General features: G+C 36.2%; 2 protein-coding genes and 1 non-coding gene across 4 annotated transcripts; 1 reads left to right on the forward strand and 2 right to left on the reverse strand.

The window, feature by feature from the left end:
* Window positions 1–202: 202 nt before the first annotated feature.
* Window positions 203–4017, reverse strand: LOC145017230 (gamma-glutamyl hydrolase 2-like). Of its 2 annotated transcripts, none has more exons than XM_078975294.1 (10): window positions 3466–4017; window positions 3171–3257; window positions 2971–3060; window positions 2672–2760; window positions 2481–2541; window positions 2278–2367; window positions 2127–2189; window positions 855–943; window positions 549–641; window positions 203–427 (listed from the first exon to the last, which is right to left on the reverse strand). In XM_078975294.1, the coding sequence occupies exons 1-10, from the start codon at window positions 4000–4002 to the stop codon at window positions 376–378; spliced, it is 1251 nt and encodes a 416-aa protein (XP_078831420.1). In that variant the 5' UTR covers window positions 4003–4017; the 3' UTR covers window positions 203–375. The 2 variants fall into 2 exon arrangements, with proteins under 2 accessions (XP_078831420.1, XP_078831419.1); XM_078975293.1 differs by having other exon boundaries at window positions 2944–3060.
* Window positions 4018–8651: 4634 nt separating this feature from the next.
* Window positions 8652–11065, forward strand: LOC145014062 (craniofacial development protein). Its single transcript, XM_078972428.1, has 3 exons — window positions 8652–9480; window positions 9621–9738; window positions 10229–11065. Exons 1-3 carry the CDS (start codon window positions 8750–8752, stop codon window positions 10445–10447), a joined length of 1068 nt encoding a protein of 355 aa, XP_078828554.1. The 5' UTR covers window positions 8652–8749; the 3' UTR covers window positions 10448–11065.
* Window positions 11066–18825: 7760 nt separating this feature from the next.
* On the reverse strand, window positions 18826–18913 carry TRNAY-GUA (transfer RNA tyrosine (anticodon GUA)). Its single transcript is given in 2 exon segments — window positions 18826–18861; window positions 18877–18913. It is a non-coding gene; the product is annotated as a tRNA-Tyr (tRNA).
* Window positions 18914–26420: the final 7507 nt, after the last annotated feature.

Genomic DNA, 26420 nt, shown 5'->3' on the forward strand with positions numbered 1-26420 from the left:
AGTTAAAAAATGTTATTTTAAGAATTACGTAAAATATGTTTGATTATTCACAAACCTACATATTACACATACACGGGTACGGGCAGGATATATGTCGATTCGGTGGACGAAAGTATGAGTTTGATTATTCAAAACCCTGCAGGTTAACAGCAAGTTTTGATGGGAGTATGAAATTTGTTAAAAAGAATAAGATCAAGATCGATTCATTTCAAACCTTCTCCATTATCAAGTCCAAACAAACATGAACAAGCCTTTGTTCCTTTGTTCGTTCAAATCTGTCCTATTTCTAAGCATTAAATTTCACTCCATAATATAATCACAAAGTTGAGAAATTTACAAATGGTTTCCATATTTGCACCATACAACATTTACAAACTAAATTCGTGCAAGGTTTTCCGTGAAGATGTAAACCTCATCATATCCTTTCCTACAAAACCACAAAAAACCAATTAAAAAAAAGTTAGCTATGTAATTGTAAAGGTTCATTTGCTTAATTTTTAATTCCCTTTTTTTTCACATAAATAGGAACCCATAAAATGTGAAATTACCCGGCCTTCCCACAATAAGTGGGAGTGTAATTGTAAATAAGATTATCCAGCACTTTTCTTACAGGCGGTCTGTTTAACGATTTTCTAGCTTCACTGCAAATACAAAATCAAAAAGAAAAATTTATGAAACATTCCAAGGTCGACGAGGGCATTTATGTCTTTTGCACAGACCAGAGATCCAGAGAAAGACTTTCTCTGCACCCACGTTCTTGAGTGAATAAACAAATTGCATTTATTTTGTCTCATTGATTTCAGACGACATCAGTCCAATGCATGTCAAACACAGTAGATCTAGAGCGAGCGAACCTCACAAAGAAGTTGGCAACATGTTGAGTCACTTGAACAGCATCGTCTGAATGTGGAATCTTCGATAAGCCCCACTCAAAAGCATTTTTCTGCATCATATCATGTCAAAATAAGATGTATTTGAAAACAAGACAAAACAGATCAAGTTGTACTGTTTTTGGCAAATACTTGACTTGGGAGTGTGACTAATATCAAAAAGGGTAAATAGCACAAAAAACACTAAGTTTATACCAAAATTATAATTTGAGACTGTGTTTTCCAGTTTTTTACAATTCTGACCACTTGACCGGTCAACCCGGTTACCTGCTGACGTGGCATGATGACGTGTTAGTATTGATGATGTGGCATACTGACATGACATGTTGACATGTCAAAATTGAATTTTTTTTTCCCACAAAAGACACTGAGTTTTCATTTTTTTCAATTTTAACACTGTTTTTTTGTTCCAAATCGAACATCATTTCTTTCAATTTTGTTCAATGTTGACCATTTTTCATTTGAAACCGTATAAATATTATTTTAATGCATTTTAAACTCTATAAATATTTTTTTTCATTTAAAAACCATATTTTTGTATAAATACAAGGTTTTATTTACATTCAAACCATAATTTTATGTATAAATATGTATTTGTTATGTAAAAACCATGTTTTTATATTAAATACGCAACTTTAAAAATGTGATTATTAAACGAAAAAAAAAATGTATTTATATGGTTTAAAATGTAATAAAAAATATATTTATACGGTTTCAAATGGAAAATGGTCGACATTGAATTAAATTATAAAAAATAATGTTCGATTTGGAACAAAAAAAAATTGAGTGTCAAAATTGAAAAAGAAAAATTAAACTTGGTATCAAAATCGAAAAAAAAATGAAAACTTAATGTTTTTGTAGAAAAAAAAATCCAATTTTGTCACGTCAGCATGTCATTTCAGCATGCCTCGTCATCAAAATTGACACATCATCATGCCACATGTGCGGGTAACCTAGTTGACCAATCAAATAGTCAGAATTGTAAAAAAAAAATAGAAAACACAATGTCAAATTCAAGACGAAAAAAAAACACAGTGGCAAATTAAAATTTTGGTATAAACTTAGTGTCTTTTGTATTATTTACCCATAGACAAAAAGCTGCAATTTTTGTCCCATCCAAAAAAGGTGGGACAGATATTCGTTGTCATCTCTTGTTTGTGCAAAAGACATAAATATCCTCATCCTCATCATCAAAAATAGCCCTATAAAGTTTGTCCATGGTAAATCGGTAAATACCTCTGGGTGCCACTGGACAGCTGTAATTGGATATCTTTGTGATTGAACTGTTGATACATAAACCTATTCGAAATAATTTTCAACATTATAAATCTTGATCTTTATCAAAGATAAAAGTATGCAAAATAGTTCAATAAAGGATTTTAAGCACCTTGTTATCTTGGTCAACGCTGGTTGTCAAGATCTTAAAGAAATTACACAATTTTGTGTTTTCTTGAAATGTTTCTGGAGAAATACCATACTGTTACATTAAGAAAAGAACTATGATTAAGATGGAATATATTATATTTTAATATACTTGTTAAAATATTGTTACTTAATAAAAATTATAAAATATTCAAGATTTGAACTCACTTTATGGTTTTGCATCACAAGGCAATCTGTACTCAACTTTGCAAGCAAATCAGCAGGAAATCTGTAAGGAAAAAAAAAAAAAAAAAAACAGCAACTTTGAATTGATTTATTAGCAAAAAGTCATGTGCTTTATTACTGTAAGTAATAAAGTAATAAAGCTTTCTTGTTAAGAACAAAAAGTATGTAAATACCTTTGAAACACTGTTCCTTCTATATTTGTCATGAATTGAAGCGTGGATGCTTGATCTGATGCACTAAATTGTTCAAGGATTTTATCATTCTGGTAACAAGGAAGTAGAAAGAAATAATCACATTACAGATTGAATAGAGGAAATCAATAATTTGATTAACTTTATTGCTAAAGATTAAATGAGATTAAATAAGAGGATATAGAGAAAGGAAGGAAGGAAAAAAGGTGTATGGAAATATCACCAAAAGATAGGTTACAGTGAAAAGAACGCACACATATATATATCTGAACATGGCTTACTTTGCTAACAATCATAGTTAAGAGTTCAAAACCTAAGCAAATTGCAAGTAATGGAAAATGGTCTCCTTCATCATTCTTCTTCAGGACTTGCTGCAAATTAAGTAACAGAAGACATGAATATCAATCAAAAAAGTTATGAACTGTATGTGTTTCACTCCAATTGTTCCTCTAGATTTTCTAGTTTTCAAAGCTGCAATTACCTTAAAAATGCCCTCAACAACTTCAGCGTAGAGGCCACTCTTAGCCCATCCACCAGTGAAAAGCACTCCATTGACGAGATTTAGTTTCTGAAATCCAATTGCAGAGTTAGCTTAACCTAAATTTCCAATTTTCAAATGCTCTAAGCTTTGAAACAAACAAGATTGTAGTGATTTAATTATCTGTTCAAGCAGACTATGTATATAATTGATTGTTTGATAAACTCCCAAATTTCACTGTCCTTGTTACTGATTTCGAAAAACGAAGGTTCATTTACAGAAAGGAGGAAGAAATTACGCTTTGTAAAATCTCAGGAGCTTCGTTATAGATGAGTGGAATAACCCTAGCACCAGCTGATTCAACGAACTTTACATAAGAGGCAGCAATATACGAAGCATTGGCGGCATTATTAAGTCGACCGGAGGCACCGTCGCCTGGATGGCTTAGAATTCCGATGATCGGACGGAAATTCAGCTTGGAATCCGTCGTAGGACACGTAGACGACAGTCTAGAAACGGAGTCAGAAGTCAAGACGTTAGTTGACTCGGAAGAAGGTTTAGCAGAACTAACTTCTTTACAGAGAGAAATCAGAAAAGGAATCCAGACGTAGTTCCACACATCCGATGGGGTGGGAGAGGAAGTGGAGGCAGAATTCGAGGTGGTAATGTGTTTGCTAGCTGTTGACACAGGTGAGGAGGGAGGCGGTGGCGGTGGTGGTGGCTGATGCGACGGTGTCATCGGAGAAGGAGGTGTACGGAAGCGGTGGTTTGTGGTGGTTTGAGTTTTGACATGGGAGAAGTGAGAGGGTACGATTGCCGGTAGTAACGTGATCATCGTGACTATATACTAAATACTATACTGTTTTTTTTGTAAAAGAACATGTATAAAAATAAATTAAGCCTATAGTAACTGGACACGTGTTATACTTGGCATCCTTATCCAATAGCTAAACTCGAAAATGCAATCATGCTAAAAATTAAAACGGTAAAATAACTGAAAAATGAGTCAGTTTGAATTTGAATGGCTTGAAGTAACTCAGTATTTCGATTTATTTATTTAAATAGTTGAAATTTTTCAATTTAATTCAACCTATTAGATTGTTACATAAATAGGTTCGTTAATCTCCGATGAGAATTATGATTTCGTTTTTAAAAATATAAATAATAATATAATATTATAATTAAAATATCGAATAATAATATTTAATGTATATCTAATTTAAACAGGTTTACGGGTTAAAAACATGTTAATAATTTTTACTCCATAAATGGATTAAACACGTTGACTAATTTAAATAAGATTGGTTGAAAATCTCAACTAACCCATTAATATTTGGTTGGATTGACACATCATTTTTTTCCAGCTCTACATTAAATTTTGCATGTTTCATCTTCTAAATTATAGTTATGTCCTGTCGTTTGACATTTGCTTATAGATTTATTATAGTTTTAAAAAATTTATATGAAATGATCCTTATAGTTTAAATTGGTTGGTCCTTTTCGTTGAAACAATAGTAACCATCCGGTAAAATGTATATAAAACAACAAATATGTTCATATCTAAACCATGATTGGTTGTTTTCGATGAAAAAATATAATCATCACCATAAGATGTATATAGAACAACAAATATGTTTCAGCCTTATGAACTTAGTCATAATCTGCTTATGCTTATGGTTTCACGGTATCAAATCCATATTTGTTTAGAAATGTTCAAACCCATATATGGTTACACTTTCACTCGCAATATAAGTTTGAGGATGATGATCAAGGGTCATGGGCCTAACTATAATATAAAACAATACTAATGTCTATACACAAACACTTACTTTATCGAATTTTTTGATACTTGACATAAAAAGCGTAGGATATGAGTGGTAGTGATGAGGCCATTTCTGGCGGATGAGGGGAGGAGCTAGTTTTGGCGGAGTAGCTTTTGCAAGTGGTGGCAAAGGAAAGGAGATGAGAGAGAGGAGGGGCCAAGGGCAGAAGGGGCATTATGTGCTTCCGAGATTGTCGATGGAGTGAGGGGCGGTGGTTGCACGAGAAAAAGAGAAAAATAGAGGATTCGTCGACTAGTGTTGATAGGCAATTTAAAATTATATAAAATAATAATTGATTTAAAATATGCATTATCAATTTTGAAATGGGACAAACCAACAAATAAAGAATGAATTAATAATGCATTCATGTCAATGAATGAAAAGCACGGACTTGATTTATTAAATCCTTAACACATATTCATATTTGGATGCCTACAAAACAATCCAAACCATTTTTGGTGTATGGCCTAAAACATAGTTAGAAATTAAATAATTTTGGATTTTCAATTAATATAATATAAAAGACGGAAATCGCATACCTTCACATGGGGTCAAAATATACAAAAACAAAATCATATCCCAATCATAAACGGAATGACACAATTCTAAATTGGCCATATTACACTTTAAGTTATACAAACTCAATTTATTTATCATTTTTGCCAAATAAAACCAATTACATCCATCGATATGGCCTCTCACCGATTACATTACCATATTTTTACATATATGGCCTCTCACCGATTACATTACCATATTTTTACGCTTTAAGTTTTTCTGCTACAACGTGGCGACCAACTAAACGTTGACCTTTGACTTTTGACCGTTAACATGTGACTCTTAGAAAGTTTGACCTTAGGTCATTCGGGGTATTTTTATTAATAGATTGAGGCTTAGTCCATGTTTGTCGTATATGTGATATGTAGAGCCGGTATTTAGAGCAGTGATCAATTCGTCTATCTTTTGAACTTTGAGGTGAGTCTTCCGTACTGTACGCATGGCTCGAAGGCACCAAAGCCGGTCCACTAGATTATGATATTTATCCTGGTATATAGGATGTGTTAATGATATAGTAACCTGTTAGATTGACAGATTTGTATGATTACTTGTATTTGTTAATTATGGTATATATGTTGCATATGTCGACATATTGGTGGTTGGGTTGAGGTGGGAGGCCAACAAACCCTGGATGAGTGGGTTGAGGTGTGTTGCTTTGTGCGGTAGACCAACAAACCCATGATGGTTGAGTTGAGGCTGTAAGCCAACAAACTCTGGATGGTTGGGTTAAGGCCATAGGCCAACAAACCATATTGCATGTATTGTTCTTGTTGGTATTGTGTGCTGGTATTTTGGGGGAACTTACTAAACTTTGGCTTACAATTTGATTTCATGGTTTCAGGTACATTGGATGATCGGTGCAAGGCAAAGGCGTGATTGTGCACATCACCCTTCGATATTTTATTGATAGATAATTTTGGGATACTCTGATTAATGATTATGGCTTATGCAAACAATGTTTTGTATGATTTATGAAATATTAAATGGTTTTGATAATGAAATTTTTTACTATGATTTTTGGAATGTTACAAGACTGTCTGGGAATGTCTAAAAAAGATCGAACCATTTTGAGACTGGTTCCAAACAACACCGTTTCAAGACCGACTTGAGATTAGTCTGAGATCGCTAATGTTCATCTCTACTTCACACTCACACTTACAGACTTACTTATATGTTGGGTCAAAACTACTGAAGACGATATTGTTTTCTCGTTCACTGTCTTTTATGCTTTTGCTAGGCATCACACATGCAATGTCTCGATAGCAAGCAATCGCGTAAAGCAAGACATGGGATAACCCTTCATTTTTTTGTACGGATTGCACATGCACCCACTACCATACTCCTAAATATACACGTTTCGTTTAGTGGCGTAGCCAGAATTTTGTTTTAAGGTATGCTAAATAATTTTAGAAAATATGAACGAGTAGCAGAATAGTTGAAATGATAACAAAATGTAACAATGTATGCATTCTAAAGTAAAATCTTCATTTTAGTTGCGTACAACGCTCTCTTATCCTTTGAAGATACTTAATTATACATTTCTGTTGTGGTTTTCTTCTCGCCTCTTGGTAAATCATTATTCATAAAGACGAATCTAATCATGTTTTCTTTGTTCTCATTGCTCAACAAAATTCACTTAAATTACAAATATTTTCAATTACAAACATACTATTAAATTCTTATACAAAAGAAAAATTAAATATAATAATAATACATATAATACAATGATACAACTAACTAATTCATTACAACAAATAATAATCTAATTTATTAGAGACTTTTGATAAATATATAAAATCAATGCCAATCTAAGTTGGTAAGAAATAAGTCAACTTAAAATTGTGTAGGATGAAAATAAAAACAAATAGTTAAGTAATTAAGATAATAGAAAAAAATATTATACTAACCTTGAATAACAAATTCACAATGAAATTGATATGAAATAAAAAACGTGGGAACTATTCAAAAAAGTGGCAATATTAAGGCTGTGTATGGGTCGGTTTTAGATCAAAACCTAACCCAACCCATAAATGATCGGTTTCTGGTTTTCAGAACCCAATAGGATCGGTTTCTAGTCGGTTTGGTTTCTCGAGTTCTGAGGTCAGTTTGGGCGGTTTTTCAGTTTCTTGGGTTTAACCCATACACTCACGGGTTTTGGCTTTAAACTCATGGGTTTTGGGTTTTAACCCATTTTCCATAAATGAAACAACAAGTAAATACTTCAAAAAAACACCAAATTTAAGTTAAATACTTCAAAAACATGAGTCTTACAACACTATTACAAGTCACAATCAAAGTCCGAAACAGTCTATTACAACCAAAACACAATCAAGTATGAGTCGGTTTCTATGGTTGGATGGGTCGGTTTTTGGTAAAAACCGAACCCGATGTTTCGGTTTTTAAAAAATTTAAACTCAAACCGTCGGTTTGTTTCAGTTTCGGTTTCATCGGTTTTAGTCGGTTCTTTGGTTTCTTGGTTTGGGTTTGCTCACCCCTAGCCCTAGGCAACATCAAATGTTTAATCGGCAAAGTAGTTTTCAATTTCAAGTTTTTTATGGTATATACCATATGTAACAAGTATATATTAGAACTCAACTTACTGTGGGGTGAGTCAAGGCCAACCATTGCATCCATATGAGCATACCACTAATTTTGGTTCCACCTCAGAGACTTGAACCCTCAATATTTAACTGATAATTTTTTTTTATTCGTCAACTTTGATACCGTTAAAGAAAATCCCCTTTGGATCATTCACTAACTTCATTGAGATCCAGAAGATAATATGTCTGAAATTTGATCACTCTACTTCGACTTTCATTGTGTACCGGTGATTCCAATATGAATGAACCAATCAGGAAAACATAACTTAATTGTTCCTTTTCTAATAATGAAATATGGTGTTTGTTGCACAAGGTGGATGATTGTAGTAGGAGGTTGACGGTGGTGGCTAAGTAGATGGTGTTTGGCCGGAAAAGATTGCCGATATATAATTTAATGGTAAATTATGTTAACAATATTTAACAATAAATCATATGAAAAATACATTAACGAGTTACGGGTAATACTAAATCGTAATTAGAGTTTAAGAACAATTCATATTAGTTTGATGACGTGGACGGATCTCGCCTCCCAAAATCTTCTGTTCCCTTAAACCCTAGCAATCAAATTAATACTTCACTTAACCACAACAAAAACCCACAAATGATCTGCCCAAAAACCCTCCGTTTGCATCAAATTCGCACACTCTTAAACCCTAATTTACACACTGAAACCCACTTGATTCCTTTCGTCAATACCAAATCATCGTCACCCAGTTCTATTTTTAGCCGGAGCGTATCGCTTTCTTCTCAATTCCAACACAAATTCGCTACGCAAGAACCAAATGGGAAGTCAAAGAAACCTTTGGAAATCCTTTTCGCAGAAGAAGTTGGGTTATCTAAAGCAGACACTGAAAACGGTGAAGATGAAAAGGGAAAGCTCAAGAAAAATTTGAGAAAATTGGAGGTGGAATTGGGAAGATATAAAAAAGATTCAACGAAAGAAACAAAGTCTTTATCAAGTATATTTTCGAAGCCACTAGACACTCTTTTCACAGAAGCAGTCGGATTATCAAAAACGGGTGAAGAAGGCCACATTGATGATCAAGAATCAAAAAAGGGTGTGAGGATATTGTCGAGTTTGTTTATGAGTACTGATCAAAGAGGGAAATCAAAAACAGAGACAAAGAAAGTAGAGAAATCAATGGAATTTAAGAAGCTATCACCAGATATGGCGATGTTCGCTGATTTTTTGCATTCAAAAGGGTACTTATCGAACGCAAATTTCCTCCTAAACAACAAATTCGATGTTTCTTGTTTTGAGAACAACTATGGCCGAGATTTCTTGAAGTTTGCAGCTGAAAAGTTTGCCAAAGATCATCGAGACATCTACAGGTAAGTACAAGTTCTTCCCTTTTCCTTTCTTTAGTAGTTAATGAAGCAATTTCTTTGAAGCTTGAGCAATCAGAAAAGCTTAATTAAGAAACATTAGGATTGAAAAGTTAATACTTTTTTTCTAAATTTTGATGATTTAGGTGGTTGTCAAATGGTGATTTGAAAAAGGTTGCTCAATTCGGATGCCCTTCCCTTGGTAGAAAGATTGTTTTTTCCTCCAAAGCCATGCGCTATTCTTTTGGGATTCAAGAAGAACCCGTTAGTGATTCGCTTTCATTAGGTTTTCTTATAAATTACAATAAGGGGTAAATGCAAGAATAGCAACGTACATTTGTTGATTTGTTTATTTTAACAATCTACTTTCATTTCTTCATATTACAACATTTACTTTCTAAAAATCAACCTATAGTTATAGCAATGTTGTCCAAATACAAAGCAAGTGAAAAAGTTGGACTTTTATAATTGGGTAGATTTTTCAAAGTAGAGAGTAAATGAGTATTAATTCCAATGTGGATTGGGCTGTGTACCTGATTTACATCTCACATGATGCAATTTGGATAGTTAAGTCGTGTTAGTAAAAAAATTGAAAATACAATGTTGTAATAGAAATAAATGAAAGTAGAATGGTGTAATACAAACTATTTCTTGCATTTAGCCTTTAAAATAGTAAGAACACTAAAGACAAAAAAAAAAAAAAAAAAAAAGAAAAGAAAGGATTTTTCCTAGTTTAATTCTATTTGCCTTTTAGGTATGTAGCAAATGCGCGCTAAAAGATTCGTGCAAATTTGTTAACCAAAGCGTATGGAAAAAGGGGGCGAAAAATGTTGACTTGACTGTGGTGATGAGGGTTATAACTTTGTATGCCCTTGAAGCCGTACCTAATGAATTAGAAGTGCCTGATGATATAAAGAATACAGTTAATCGGTTGTTGAAAGAAGTCGTTCGTTTAAGTGAAATAGAATCTTGAATTTATTTTGTAATAGGTATTGATCTATAAGAGCATCAAAATGTTTTGTGTGCTACTTTGATAGTGAAATTTTGATGGGAAATTTTTGTTTTAGAGAATGTAGGTTAAAAATGACTTAGTAAGAAATAACCATATAAATATATATTTGGAAAACTTAAGTGTCGTTTGATAATTGTCAACTACGTCAGATAGAGAATCAAAATCAGAAAAATGAACCATGGTTTTTTTATCCTCAAATTTCGCATATCTAGGAACCAAAATCAGTTACAAGTCACATATTTCATATAGAGAAGAACAGCCAATCAATCAAGTTGAAAAAAAAAAGACGAAACATACCTATTGACGCAGCTCTGGCAGGAGAAGTTTGTTCTCTATCTGAAAAGGGAATCTGGAGTGAGAATCGTGTTTTGTTGCTGCGTATTTTTCTTTTAGGTCATGAGGGCAGATAAGGGAAGAAGAGAGCACGAGTTGTTTTTCCAGTTATTTGGAACGAACCGAGTAAGATCTTTGGGTCAGTCATGAGCCAGTAAAATTTTGTATTTACAGGACAGATGAAATCAAACATCCCCTTAGTGGAAAAAACTCATGAGTTTATAATAAGTCATGTCAATTTCAAAATGTTGGTTTATTGGCTATGTTAGTAGTTTTGATAAAGATTATATTGTATTGTCTATTGACGAAAAACACATAGATTAAGGAAACATTAATTAGCATTAACTTTATTAAATGAAATGATAGTTTTACCATTTTGTTTGATTTAATTTCATAGTAGTTGTATTTAATTTTATGATAATTTAATTGATAATGAAAGGTATTTTGGTAAAAATACATTTATTTTTAGGAGGAGATTATTATAATGGTACAAACCAAAAAAGAAAATATGGACTATTTATACTAGACTTAAGAAATAAACTATAGCTTATATACACCTAAACATACCACTAAACGGTTGACCAAAGAAAACTATTTTGTTCTTGTTTGAATATATCATGCAAATGTAATCCTCTAAATTGCATTACATAGAAATATTAAGAAAAATAATGATAACTTTTGGTTTTAGAAATTTTATACATTATAAAATCTGTATAATTTGTAGCATGGTAAATAATAATTTTATTGTTATAGTAATCGGTGCATACAATCTTTATAATTGTTGTAATCGGCCTTTTATAATAAAGAAGGAAAAAACATCATAAATGGTCCCTGTGTTTTCTCAGATTCTGAAGTTTAGTCCCTGTGGTTTAAAAACCTCATAGATAGTCTCTGTGTTTTCAAAATTTTTGAAGATTGGTCCTTATTACTAACTCCGTTAACTTTTGTCCGTTAATTAAAGGGCATTTTCGTCATTTCACACCACAGGAACCAGATCTTTTCAGTTATTTAAAAAAAAAAAAACTAAATATATTTAAAAAAAAAGAAAAAACTAAACATCATTAAAAAAGAAAAAACCAAACATCATTGCTTCCCCAAAATTTAGCCTGTTCGTTCCCAAACCAAAATTCTTTCGTTAGTCATTAAACCCAAATTTTCGTTCTTACAGTTCTTCCCAAACCCAAGGCAAATACCCTTCGAATCAATCAACCCCAAAATCAGACTTCGTTTCTTCAAGCAATAACTCAAAATCGTTATCACAGTCCAAACAACAACCAGGAACACTTCGTACAACATCATTCCTAGTCGACTATCTGCAAACAATTTCCATTGAACCATGGCTTCGTTCGTTTTCAAGAAATTCGACCCTTAGATTCCATTGATTGCAAATCAGTAAACCATATCAACATCAACATTGTTTGCCAAGAATCGATTTCACAGCCTTCGTTCTTAACCTTTGTCTCATGTCGACTCCAAAATCGATCAGATAGCGAAGCCATAGCAGCCAAACCAACTCATCTATCAATGATATGAACAATCGATTACCTTTCTTCAATCAATCATTCTTTGACTTTCGTTTTTCATCCATCCAAACCATCGAAATTCAGATCGATTTTACGTCTCAGTCGATATCAATCAACAAACTTCCAATAGCTAGCAAACCTTCGATTATCACTCATCATTCAAAATCGAAGTCCATCCAACATACTAAACAAGTGAGCAATTCTTGATTCAAGTAACGAAGCACGTCCCTTTGATTTTTCGTTTTTAGAAAAAAAAAATCGTGAACACGGCTGTCGACTCCCCCGATTTACCAGATGCGAACAAATCACCATCTCTAATTTGATATCAGATGTGCAAGAACGAAATCAATCAAACTAATTTTGACTTCAAACTGTCAACTGCAAATCGATTTCTTCAAAGCGTTTGATTCACCATCGAGTGACCCCTCGTCCTCCTTCCGAACAACATCACCCCAAAACACTTCTGATATCGTCATTGTGTTTCTCTTCCTTAATCCGACGAAGACGAGCATCGGAGGATCTTTCCCTTTCATCTTCTTTGCTGTCGATGACGGTAGAGGAACGAAGAGTCGCCGATTGTTTTCCTTCGCATTTCCCTTCATATGTATTTGACTAATTTCATTTGTATCCTCCACTTCTCGACCTGTTGGAAGACGGGAACTAAGGTTCCCAAAAACCGATCGTTTGAATCATCTACTAACCCTTTCATTGGTTTTAGAGAGAGAGGGGACCATCCGCATATTATTCTCTTTTTTTTAAAAAATAACTGAAAAGATCATAAATGGTCCCTGTGGTGTGAAATGACGAAAATGCCCCTCAATTAACGGATAAAAGTTAACGGAGTTAGCAATAAGGACCAATCGTCAAAAGTTTTGAAAACGCAGGGACCATCTATGAGATTTTTAAACCACGGGGACTAAACTTCAGAATCTGAAAAAACACAGAGACCATTTATGATGTTTTTTTAATAAAGAAGTGTAAGCCCACCGGTAAGGACTTTGCCTTCACATTCACATTCACTGTAATTTATTTGATAAGATATGAAATTGATTTAATAAGATAATTTATTTTTATTTTGTATACCGAGTTTTTTTTTCTATATTTATCCATTTAACTTTTTTTTATACATCTAATTTTATTATCCATTTAACTTTTTTTTTTATACATTTAATTTTATAACCAGCTATTCTAAATTAAACCAATAAAATGACTTAATAGAGTAATATAATTTTCAGTTTGTACACATTTAATCATTAATATTTTTATATACATTTAATCATTAATGTTTTTGAAACATCCCAAAAATCACGACTAAAATTTTCTTTTTAAAACATTACTAAAACCATATTCATAAAAACCGTATCATAAATCATAACATAATTTCGTAGCATTAATTCGAAATACAAACTTATTATCAGAGTAAAACATCCCAGGTTAGCTGACTATGGTGTGTGCACTGCAATCTTTCTGAGCTCCTCTTTTGAGAACTGAGTACCTGAAACCAAAAACTGAAACTGTAAGCACGAAGCTTAGTGAGCCCCCCCAAACTACCACATACCATACAATAACATATAAAGCACATACTAGGCCTTGCCCACTGCATCGGACCGAGGTCCGGACTAACTGGGGCCTTGCCCCCTGCATCGGACCGAAGTCCGGAAACTGACTAGGACCTTGTCCCCTGCATCGGACCGAAGTCCGGACTAACTGGGGCCTTGCCCCCTGCATCGGACCGAAGTTCGGAAAACTGACTGGGACCTTGTCCCCTGCATCGGACCGAAGTCCGGACTAACTGGGGCCTTGCCCCCTGCATCGGACCGAAATCCGGAAACTGACTGAACATAGTATAACATAACATATCAACTAGCATGAACACATATACTGCATACTGCATCGGGCCGTAGCCCGAAACACATAATACATAACACATAACACATAAATCCTGTCTGAGCCACGAAGGCATCAAACATACTAACCACTACATCGGACCGAAGTCCGGAAACTACTGCTAACTGAACGGGCCGATATTATGGCCTTAGACCCGTTTCTACTGGAAGGAAACTCACCTGAACTGCTGAATTCTGCTGGTAACCCTCGGACTGCTAACCAACCATCGTCTAAAATGTTGCTCCTTTAACTCTCCGAGCTACCAATAACAAAGCGACACTTAGCCTGACAGTCCTCTAAAAGTCAACTAACTCAACTCCGATCAAAGTTAAAGTCCTAGCCAAAGTCAACCTTCCATATTGACCCTACTCGCCGAGTCAGCCTACTGACTCGCCGAGTTTACTGATTTCTGAGTTCTGTCCTGACCAACTCACTGAGTCCCCACTCCACTCACTAATCTGGGCCTTGACTCGAAGGGTTTGGGGTTTGCAACCTCGAGTCCAAGAACAAACTCGCCGAGTACAAGGCAATCTTTATCTGACTCGACGAGTTGTTCATCCCACTCGTCGAGTTACTCCACTACTTCATGCTACTCGCCGAGTCCACTCAAAGGACTCACCTAGTCCATTCGAATCCCTCTACATGCAGAGGGCTATTGAGTCATGCATGGACTCCAAACTGTAGATCTACCCTTCCCAAGCCTATTCTTCACGTAAAGTTGCAAACTTTACGTGTAGAGAAGGAGATCTAAGCAAAATACACCATGAACTAGGGTTTAAGGCAAAGAGGCTTCATGATCCACTCAAGGGCTGATACTTTGTGCTTCTCAAGACCATTACATGCTTAGATCTGAAGTAGCAACTTCAGATCTGGCTTCTAACTTGAAAGAATAACATCATGGCTAAAAACTCCAACAACAACACATAGATCTAGGTGCAAAGAGGGGTCCAAGAACTTGTTTATTACCTTCAAAATGCTTAGAATGAACTCACAATCCCATATCTATAGTCCTTTCTTGCTCCTCCAAGCTCCTTCTTCCTTCTTCAAGCTTCAATGCACCTTCCAAGTCAATTAAATGGCTCAATCAAAGGATATGACGGCTAGGGTTTGATGTCCTGGGTGAAAGAGGCACTAAAGGAACCTTAGGGAAGAGAATGAGGCGTTTAAATAGGCTCCAAGTCCCGATTTTAGGGTTTTCCTCGCTCAGACCAGACTCGCCGAGTCACCTTGGCCGACTCGCCGAGTCGGTCGCTTACTCCTCGACCCGGATCCCGCTCGGACTCGCCGAGTCCCTCCTTGGACTCGCCGAGTCTCCCCTTAAAATTGGGGTTTTCTTTCTTTTCTTGGCTTTTCAAACTTTGGGTGTTACAATTTTTGTAGACATTTAATTCTTATGACCGATATCTTCAGGTTTTGCTTACAATATCATACGTGAGACAATCACTAAGGATGTGTTTTCAAACATGAATCAGTCAAATAATGTTGGTGTCCAAGTTTTCTCCAAGCAGGAGATGTCTTCAACTTCAGTTTATATATATATATATATATATATATATATATATATATATATATATATATATATATATATATATTCATAGCAGACAACGAGATTCTTTGTGATTGCTTCCTCCAAACTCAAATTTGCACTTCCAAGACAATATTACACCTATCCAAAAAGTTTAGAGTTAGGGAAGAATCTAAACTTTTTGCTAAAGTAGTCTTTTGGCTTGGAAGTGTAAATTTGAATTTGGAGGAAGCAATCATAAAGAATCTTGTTGTCTCATATGAAGATAGATGAAACTGAAGCCGAAGACATCTTCTGTTTGGAAAAAGCTAGGGCAGCAATATTATTTGACTAATTCGTGAATTACGTTACTAATATAAGTGAGGGAAGAGTCATGTATAAGAACTCATCATTATTAATTATTCAACGTATAATGTTGTAAGAAAAACCTGAATAAATCTATCATAAGGACTAAATGTGTACAAACATTAAAGATGAAATGTATAAAAATTGGATATTATATTACCTTGTTAAGTTATTTGTCCAACTCAACTTGGAGTAGTCGGTTATAACAACTGAATGTGTACTAAAAAACCAAGTTATATAGTCGAATGTGTATTAAAAAAAATGAATGACTACGTGTGTAAAAAATAAAAAATATATTATTTAATTAAGTCATTTTTCCTTTTTCAAAACTTGGTTTACTTCTTAAAATTTTAGCTTAGTGTTAAAAAAAAATTATGAATTTGGTCTATAGTTTTTTTTAACTAACTTTTTTAAACTTTTTTGTTTATTTACGAAATTATTTTTATAAATTGTTTTTATATAATTAATTTTTTATAAATTTTTTTACATCTTTGTTTTAAATTTATGGGGGAAATGACACATATGTCTTACAAAGTTTCAAAGGTTGATTGATTCAGTCTCTAAAGTTTTTGTCGGATTTTATGGGTATAAACTAAGATACAACCTGCTCTTTTAGTCATTTTCAACATGTAATAACATAGTCGATTCACCATGAGATAATGACTATTTAGACAAAAAAAATCACATCGTATCCCTTATAAAGCCAAAAAAAAAAAAAAAAAGTTCGGGGATCAAATGCTTACGCCACAAGTATTAAATTGATTTCCAATGAATGGTTTTAGAACTAGTAACAAATATTAAATTGATTTCCAATGAATGATTTTAATGTAAATATTATCTACACATTTTTACACTCCCAAGCTTGTGAGGATTATTGGATTTCGTAGGGAACATTCACAACAAACATAATACAATCTTTTGATTTATTTATAAGAGCTTGTTTAGATTTGAATTCTAAGATTAGGTTGGTTTTAAAAGAGCTTGTTTTGAATCTAATAATTTGGTAAATGGAAAATGTTAGAATTTGTTAATACTTTCAAATAACAACTCTTATGGAATTGAGTATATCATATCTAAATCACATTACCAAGATAGTCAAACATAAGATTGGAATCTTTACAATTCTAAATTCTCTTACAAGGTGTTATTTATTTAAAATCTTGCAAACAAACCCCTTGTTTTGTGACTAATTTACATATTGTGCAAAAAAAAACATAAGTAATTATCATGTGTCTCTGAAGATCGATCATGTTTCCTTGTATTACTCTATAATGCATTGTAAACGGTGTAATTTGAGTCTAATGTACCCCTTTTATTTGTTGGATTTGACATCCTAACATTATGTTAACAAATCTATCACCATTTTCATACTATATTTGAAATAAAAGAAAATTCAAAATAAAGAATTTTATCTTGTCTTTCTTAATGTAGTGATGTCTCAAGTGTTGTATATAACCGAAAGGTTCTATTTTGTAAAGTAGGTATTCAGTTTGCATTATATATAGATCCGAATATTAAATAGGCAAAAAGGAGTACAAGAGTAAGATGAAAGTAGCATATATGAGGGTGCTTATATGGACTTGTGGTAGAATTTTGTTGGATTGTATATTGAAGGCGGCTATCAACAATTTGTTGAGAGGGATGTGGATCAATTAGAATTTGAAAAAAAAAATGATTGATATGGTATGGACATGTCTAAGGAGATTATCATCAACTACAGAGATTGAATTAACGATAGTATATCGCAAGAGAGGAATAAGACATCCTGATATGAAGTAAGATGATAGTTTAAGGCTAGATATTGATAAATTAGCTCTTTTCAAAGATATAACCTTAAATTGAAGGATGTAGAAGCTTAATAGTTGGGTTATTCAATAACCTAGGTCCCTATTCATGACTTATTTGCTTGTGTCATTTGCAGACCGTTTGTTACATGCTTCCCTTTGTACGTTTTTTTTATCCTCATTCGTGTATAATATTATTTATTCCTTACGTTTTACCGTTTATATTGACAAATTATCCCTTTGTTTGCCTCATTTGCGTATCCTCGAATTTATTTCTTTTAGTAATGCATGTGTTGCTTACATTGTATTACTTTCTTCTTGTTTTTCTTGTTTGCCTCGTTTACAAGTTCATGACTTGTACATGCCGAAGGTTTTTTATGCGAAGTACGTAATCGTTCTAACATCGATAAAGATATGAGTGTCGACATCTACCTTCCACATATCATACTTTAATGAGATTCTTAGAGTTTGATGTTGTTATTGAATCTTGACTTTTGTAATATAAAAGCATACTTTAGATTTATCATAGATGAATCATATACAAAGCCTTAAAAGGAATTAGGTATCTCGATTGTTCTTCCATGTTAATGCTATATTGTATCGGCGTCGCTTTCTATATCTATTAGCAATCCTTCATAATTCCCATATAAATATTCATATAGCTATGATATATGCTATTGTGTGTATGGAACTATTTGAAAAAAAAGGTTAGTAGTTGTCCTCTAAATGACTAAATGTATCTTGACTTTGAAATTGATCTGTGCATTATATACAAAGCCTTTAGGTCTTTATAGTTATTTTCAAGATACGAAAAAAAGACAGAAAAAACTTTACTGAATCTTAGTTTATAACTATAACTAAAAAATTGAGTTCATATATTTAACATATGAAAAACGTACAACCAGTATAAATAACCAAAAAAAAAAAAAAAAACATAAAAATTCCGACCTGCCGGATTCGAACCAGCGACCTAAGGATTGCTATAAGTAACTACTACAGTCCTCCGCTCTACCAACTGAGCTAAGGTCGGTTTGTATTTAAAATTCTTAACATCAGTAATTAACATTACTTTCCAATTAGAACTTGCCAGCTGGAGTTCCCCTGTGTGAAATAGACTGATGGTTCGGGACTTCAGTCACGTGAAGGGGGGATAGGTATTGGAGTCCACGTCATCACTGTGGGTCCACATCCCACGCCAAAATCTCAAACACCACTTCCCATATCTCACTCGCGCGCTATTTTGTATAATAGTAATTCTGAAAGATTTTTACACGTGCACCGAACTTTTGACTCGTGCAAACATCTGTGTAATACTCCTATCGGCACGTGTAAATCACGCGTCAAACTTTATCAGGAAGTCACGCGCATCACAAATACTACTTGCACCGGTTATAGTTGTTTGGTTCTCATCTCACTTCGTCTTCCCAAAATGCCCCTTTTCCGAAGCCATTGCTCAATTTTTATTTTCCAAAACTACCCTTTAATAAAAAAGGGATATGTTATTTTCATTTTTTTATCTATTTATATTTTAGTCTATATTTTTATATATATATTTTTTTATTCCATTAAGTTCCAGAACTCAATAATTATATTCATTTTAACAATTTTATCCGATCAACAAGTCATTTCATGTTCAAAATTTATTATTTTGGCCGACATTTTAAAATATATTACAATTTTACCCCATAATTTACACCTTTGCCCTAAATTTGAAATTTTTTATTACGAATTCATCTTAAATTTAGTTTTTTTTATATCTTTTTTTTTTCAAAATTTTGTTTCGAATATGATTTTTTCCTGTATAAAATCATATTTATACAGATTTCGAGCAGAGTTTTACACCAGTTGTTAAGGCGCAGTAGCTGGTGAGGGAGTTTTAGGACCTGCGTCAGATGGCTGAGAACGTGGCGGAGATCACCGTCAAGTTTAGGGAGAGAGTTTTACTAGTTCCACAGTATGCCGCAGACAAGGAAATGAAGAAGACTCGGTACCATGACATGTTGATGGCGGATATCCGGGAGTTTGTTATCTTTTCATCTTATCGGACTTTATAGGATATGATAGTTAGAGCCCATGAGCGGGAGTTCGACTTGGAGCACCTCGGGAAAAGGAAGACAGAGCAAGTGCAAACTGTTGGGGTTTTGCGAAGAGACCCAAGACTTTTGATCCTCGATTTGGAGGTCAATCAAGTCAGGGCTGATGTGGTAGATGTAGGAGAGTGTATGAGGGGGCTTGTCAAGAGAAGGGTGATGGTTACTTCAAGTGCGGCAATAATGTACATTTTATCAGGAGTTATACGCAGGGACTGGGTGGTATGATTTGATTCCATTGCAATTAGACGAGTCATAAGAAGGTCAATTGCTCGAAGTTGACGAGAGGAGCGGTGATGGTACCCGCTCCAGCTAGATTAAGGATCACATATGGTCGTGAGGGTAAGGCAGCGACCACTACAGTAAAGAGCAGGGTTTTCTAACTGACGGCCAAGGAGACGTGTGCGACTCCTGATGTGGTCACGAGTATGTTTTCTATTTATTAGTCGTTTTCATTATTGTTTATGCTTATATTTCATGTTATGATGTTTAGGGATGTTCTTAGTGAACGGGTTACCTGCTCTGGTTCTTTTCGATTCGGGTGCTACCCGATCTTTTATGTCCCTTGCGCTTAACGAGAGGTTTGACGACACTCTTGTCGAGCTAGATTTCCATTTGGAGGTTGATATTGTTGATGATCGTCTAGTGAGAGTTTCGAGCATCATCGGGATTATATGTTGGAGGTATAAAGTGAGAGACATCCGATTGATTTGGTTCTCATTCTGTTACGCGAGACTAAGGTGATTGTGGGTATGGACTGGTTGAGACCTAATACGACTATGATTGATTGTGAACACCAGCTAGTGATAGTTCGAACCCTAAGTCTGGGAGAAGCTGGTTATTCGCGGCTGTAATGACCCAAAAATCATGACTAAAAAGTTCGTTTGAAAAACATTACTTAAACCACGATTGTCAAACCATAACATAATTCTTATAAAATCAGAGTATTAATTCAAAACATATTTTTATTATTAGAGTGAAACATCCCAGACTGACTAAATATGGTGTGTGCCATGCGCTCAACCCAAGCTCTTCCCTCCGCTACTGGAAGTACCTGAAACCAAAACTGAAAATTGTAAGCACGAAGCCTAGTGACCTCCCCCAAACTACCACATACCATACAATAACATATAAAACACATATTGGGCCTTTCCCACTGCATCGGACCGAAATCCGGATTCACCGGGGTCTTGCCCCCTGCAGCGGACCAAAGTCTGGCTAACTGCTTCGGACCGAAGTTCATACTAACTGAGGCGTTGACCCCCTGCATCAAACCGAAGTCCAGCTAACTGCATCAGACTGAAGTTCGGACTAACTGGGGCCTTGTCCCCTGCATCAGACCGAAGTCCGGCTAACTGACTGAACATATCATAACATAATCATAACTACTAGCATAAACACATATACTGCATACTGCATCAGACTGAAGTCTGTAACACATAACACAAAAACATGCTTGAATCACAAAGACATCAATTGTAACACCCCGTTCTTAAAGTGTTTAATTATGAGTCCCTGAGATTTAAGAGGAAGGGTAATTCCGGTCCTTTTTTGGGAAATGGGTTTCATCCGAGGAGGTTTCGGGCTGGTGTATGTTGTTAGAAGCATTGGGCTTCTCGTCACCCTCGTATGAATGTAAAGTTATTTGGGAGCGGGTTTAGATCAGAGGAGTTGCGGTGTTTTGAAGTTGAACATTGCTATAGCTCTTTGCGAAATAAGTAGGAAAGGTCCCATGCATGCATGCATTTTTGAAGTTTGGCTGGGTACGCCCAGCATAAAGGGATGAAAGATGCGGGTTGGCCGGATGAGTACGCCCAGCATACTAGAGGTACGCCCAGCGTACTCTCAGAAACCCTAAACCCTAATTTAGGGTCAGCCACTATATAAGGAACATGTTGGTTCATACCCTATCCTCTTTAAGCTCATCCTTAACCTCAGAAAACCCTAGAAAACTCATATTCCTCCATTGTTGGGTGTGTTTGACCTTGGAAAGCTCATTTTGGCAAAAGAAAGGCTTGAAGGAGAAAATAGAAGTTGTCAAAGAATAAGAGGAACGATTGGAGCTTGTAGATCTGAAGAGATACCATCCTTTGGAGCTTGTTTGAGGTATAAAGCTTCTTGCTTGACAATCATATTGTGTAGATCTATGTATTTTGAAGCTTTGACACCATTCTTGTCCCAAAAGTCCTCACTTTGTTGCATGTTTCGAGTTGGTGAAGATTATATGTCCTTTCAGACCTTTGGAGAGGTCTTGAGTGAGAAAAATGAGGTCCCTAGGGTTGTAGTTGTTCCATGTGTGAGATATATAGGTCTTAATGGATTAAGACCTTGGATTAAGAGTTTATGGACGTCCCAAGTGATAAAGTTTGAGACTTTATGAAATCTAATCATATTTGACCTAGGGATCTGAAGTTTGGGCTTAAGAGCTTAAGCCATTAAGAAGTTAGAATGACTTAATGTGTAGCGCAGTTACGCCCCGCGTAGTGGGCCAGAGCCCCGATTCCCTTTGTGAATCAATGTTGTACGCCCCGCGTACCAAGGAGGGTACGCCCAACGTACTCCCCCTGATTGGATCTTAATTTTAGGCCTTTGAGTTTGGGCCGTTTGTGGGTAGTTGGTTATTGGGCCAAGTATGGGAATTTATGGATAGAGTATTTTGGGCCCAATTATTGTTATGGACATTGTATCTAGGCCCATTTGGTGAGGTGGGCCCAATTTGGTAAATTGGGCCAATATTGGACTTTGTATGAGATTTGGACTTTGGTCTTGGCCCGATAAGTGGATGTATGATTGGCCTAATGTTTATTTTGTTATGATGGTTAGTTCGGGATTGGCGGTGAGTTGGTGATTCGAGAGTCTGCTTCTTCAGTTCATAGTATCGACATTCGCGAGGTGAGTTATCCTCACTATATCGACAGGGTCTAATGCACCAAGGCCGACCCTTTATCGGATTGAGATTCGGATATTTGTTGTTATGTTATTGCTTTGATATGTGTGCATCCTGGTAGCTAGGATGGTATATGTTAGAGACCTGGTTAAGGTCGGTTTCCTGATATGTAGGGTGATGCTATGCTAGTGACCGGTTAGGTCGGTATCCTGGTTAGGGTAATGATATGTTATGAGATCTGTTTGATCGGCTTGTTGACTGTGAACTGTTATATGATTGTATGTTATGTGCACATGGTTCTTTGGACTGGAGTTGGGTTGAGGCGGGTCCTGTTTTGTGCTATAGGCCAAGATACCCAGGGCGGACCGGTTGTTCCGAAGGCCCAGCGAGCGGTCCGGATAGGCTGTAGGCCCTTGAGGGAGGACCAGACGTGCCGAGGCTCAGAGAGTGGACCAGGCCAACTGAAGGCCCGATGCGGGTGGACCAGTGATACTGTAGACTCAGAGAGTGGACCAGGTGGGTTGAAGGGTCGGTGCGGGCGGACCAACCACACTGCAGACTCGAAGGACATGACTAGACTCGGAGGATGGACCCGGTGGACTGAAGGCCTGATACGGCGGATCAGTCACACAGTAGACCCGATATGCATGGCTGTTCTATCTTATGTTATGTTATGTATGCTATTTTATGTTATGGGCCGGAAGGCACTATGTTATGGTCCGGAAGGCATTATGATTTGGACCGGAAGGTCGTAGCCTGGAAGGGCGTATATGTGGTTGGTATTTTGGGGGTATCTCACCAAGCTTTCGGGCTTACAGTTGTGGTTTAATGTTTTTTTCAGGTTCTTCAGGAGAACGTGGCAAGGCGAAGGCGTGATCGTACCGCTCCTCGTGTTTATGTTTATGACATGGTTCTGGGAATACTCTGATAATAAATGTATTGAAAACCTTTTTGTAATAACATTATTAAAATGGGTTGTTTTTGAAAAGTTTAAATTTTGTTGAAAATTTTGGTCGTTACATCAATCAAAATGAAGTACTGCATCGGACTGAAGTCCGGAACTACTGGTAACTAAACGGGTCGGCATTGTGGCCGTAGACCCGTTCCTACTGGAAGGAAAACTCACCTGAACTGCTGAACTTGGCCGATAACCCTCTGGCTGCTAACAGACAACTCTCCAAAATACTGCTCCTCTAGCTCCCTGAGCAACCAATACCAATAACAACACTTAGACTAAACTATCCTCCCGAGGTCAACTAAATCAACTCGGGTCAAAGTCCTGGTCAAAATAAACCCTCCAATTGACTCTACTCGCTGAGTAACCCCATGAATCGCCGAGTTCAACATTCTCTAAGTCCTATCCCATCCAACTCACCGAATCACTACTCAACTCACTGCTCTGAGTCTTAACCAGAAGAGGATGGGGTTCTACGACCTGACTCGCCGAGTCCAAGAACAGACTCGCCGAGTCCAAGGGAATCTTCAACAGACTCGTCGAGTTGTTCTTCCAACTCGTCAAGTCTATGATCATCTTCATATAACTCGCCGAGTCCACCCGAGGAACTCATCGAGTCTCTTCTGTCCTTCATCCATGTGGAGGCTTTTTGAGCCATGCAGGGGCTCCAAACTGTAGATCTACTCTTCTAGGGCATAACCCCCACGTAAAGTTGCAAACTTTACGTGAAACCAAGGAGTTAAAGGTCCAAATCACTCTAGGGATAGGGCTTAAGACAAAGGGGCTTCGCCAACAACTCTTTGACTGATGCTTTATGACATTCTAGACCAACACAAGTCTAGATCTGGAGTAGCAACCTCAGATCTAAACTCCAAACCCAAAATAGATCTCAAACATACCAAAATGGCCCCAAATCTCATTCATGAATAGATCTAGATGCAAAAGAGGGAAGGTAACAACTTATTACCTCCAATATGTGCCCAAACTAAAGTAGATTCTGGATCTACACCACTCTCTTGATGCAAGTCCTTTTGATCTTCAAGTTTCTTCCACTAGAAGCAACTTCCAAAGCTTCAATCTCCCTCCAAAGGCTTCACACACACGAGCTTAGGGTTTTCTGGTTCTCAATGGGTAATAAGGAGGCTGAGAGAAGGACATAAAGTCCTTTAAATAGGTTGCAACCCTCGAGATTAGGGTTTTTCTCATTCCAACACCAACTCGTCAAGTCCATCTTCCGACCTGGCGAGTTGGTCACTTAATTCGCGAACCGAAACCCGCTCCGACTCGACGAGTAAGTATACCTACTCGTTGAGTCCCTTCTTCAATTTACACTTTAAGCCCTTAACTCAAACTTCTGAAATTTGGGATGTTACAACTCTCCCCACTTAAATTAGGCTTCGTCCTCGAAGCCTACTGCAGTATACGCTTCCAAATTAACCACTTGCACTGTAGACTCCAAATTCCCAAATAACTCCGGTCCTTCCAGACCCTACTACTGCACCCCTTTTTAAAATAACTTCTTATCGCATGGCATCCTTGCTAAAACTCCATGCCGACCACCGACCTCAATGTCAACACATAACAACCAAGTATCACTCGATGATAATGTCCTCTTCCTGACAGGAACCCACTTTCGTGACTTGCGAAACTTAGATACCACATTAATTCACTGGGTCCTCTCCCAGTGCCAAACTATCCTCCCTTTTTCCATATCTGACGATTACCCGAGCAACTCGCAAGGTTGGAACTCATTATGTCCTCTTCTTGAATCCATTCCTTTCATGCTAACTACCCCAGGTTCCCACTAGAACAACAGAATTCACATATCCACCTATCCCTATGGTTCACTTATAGTTGGCCATAACTCAGATAATCGTGCTATGAGTGACTTGCCACTCCACAAGCTATCCATGAAAATCCAAAATACCATTACCGCTGGAGACCCAAGATTGTCTGAAAACATTGAACTATCTGAAAACTCTAAACTGCCTGGAACACTGACTGCCTGAAACACTTAAATGCCTAAACACTGACTGTTTGAAACACTGACTGCCCGAAACACTGAACTGCCTGAACACTGATTGCCTGAAACACTGACTGCCTGAAACACTGAACTGCCTTAACACTAAACTGCCTGAACACTGACTGCCTGAAACATTGAACTGCATGAACACTGAATTGCTTGAAACACTAAACTGCCTGAAATAGCATGCTGCTACATAGCTGCTTTCCAACATCTCTCGAGACCTTCCTGGTCTCAATTCATTCATCAGTCAACTGAAATATCGGGTTCTAACCCGATTGCGAGGCCAAAGGACTCCCTGTTTTAATCACCCCCATGACTTCCGAACAAAATCCTTCTCTGGAACTAGTTGCCACTAGTTATCATGTCACTGAGGCACTAACAACCTCCTGATCCAACCGATCGGGTCCGAGCATCGAATCCTGATATTATCAACTCGCGGCTAAACATGATTGCTACATGACTAATTATATCCTTATATAACAAGTAACCTGAAGCAATCCATTGCTTCCTCGATCTCAAAACTATAGTGACATTCCTACAGTCTTATCTCTGGATCAACTATGTCTAATCCATCCAGAT

Source organism: Lactuca saligna, chromosome 9 (genome assembly GCF_052625555.1).
Source record: "Lactuca saligna cultivar CGN05327 chromosome 9, ASM5262555v1, whole genome shotgun sequence".
NCBI classification, from domain to species: Eukaryota; Viridiplantae; Streptophyta; class Magnoliopsida; order Asterales; family Asteraceae; genus Lactuca; species Lactuca saligna.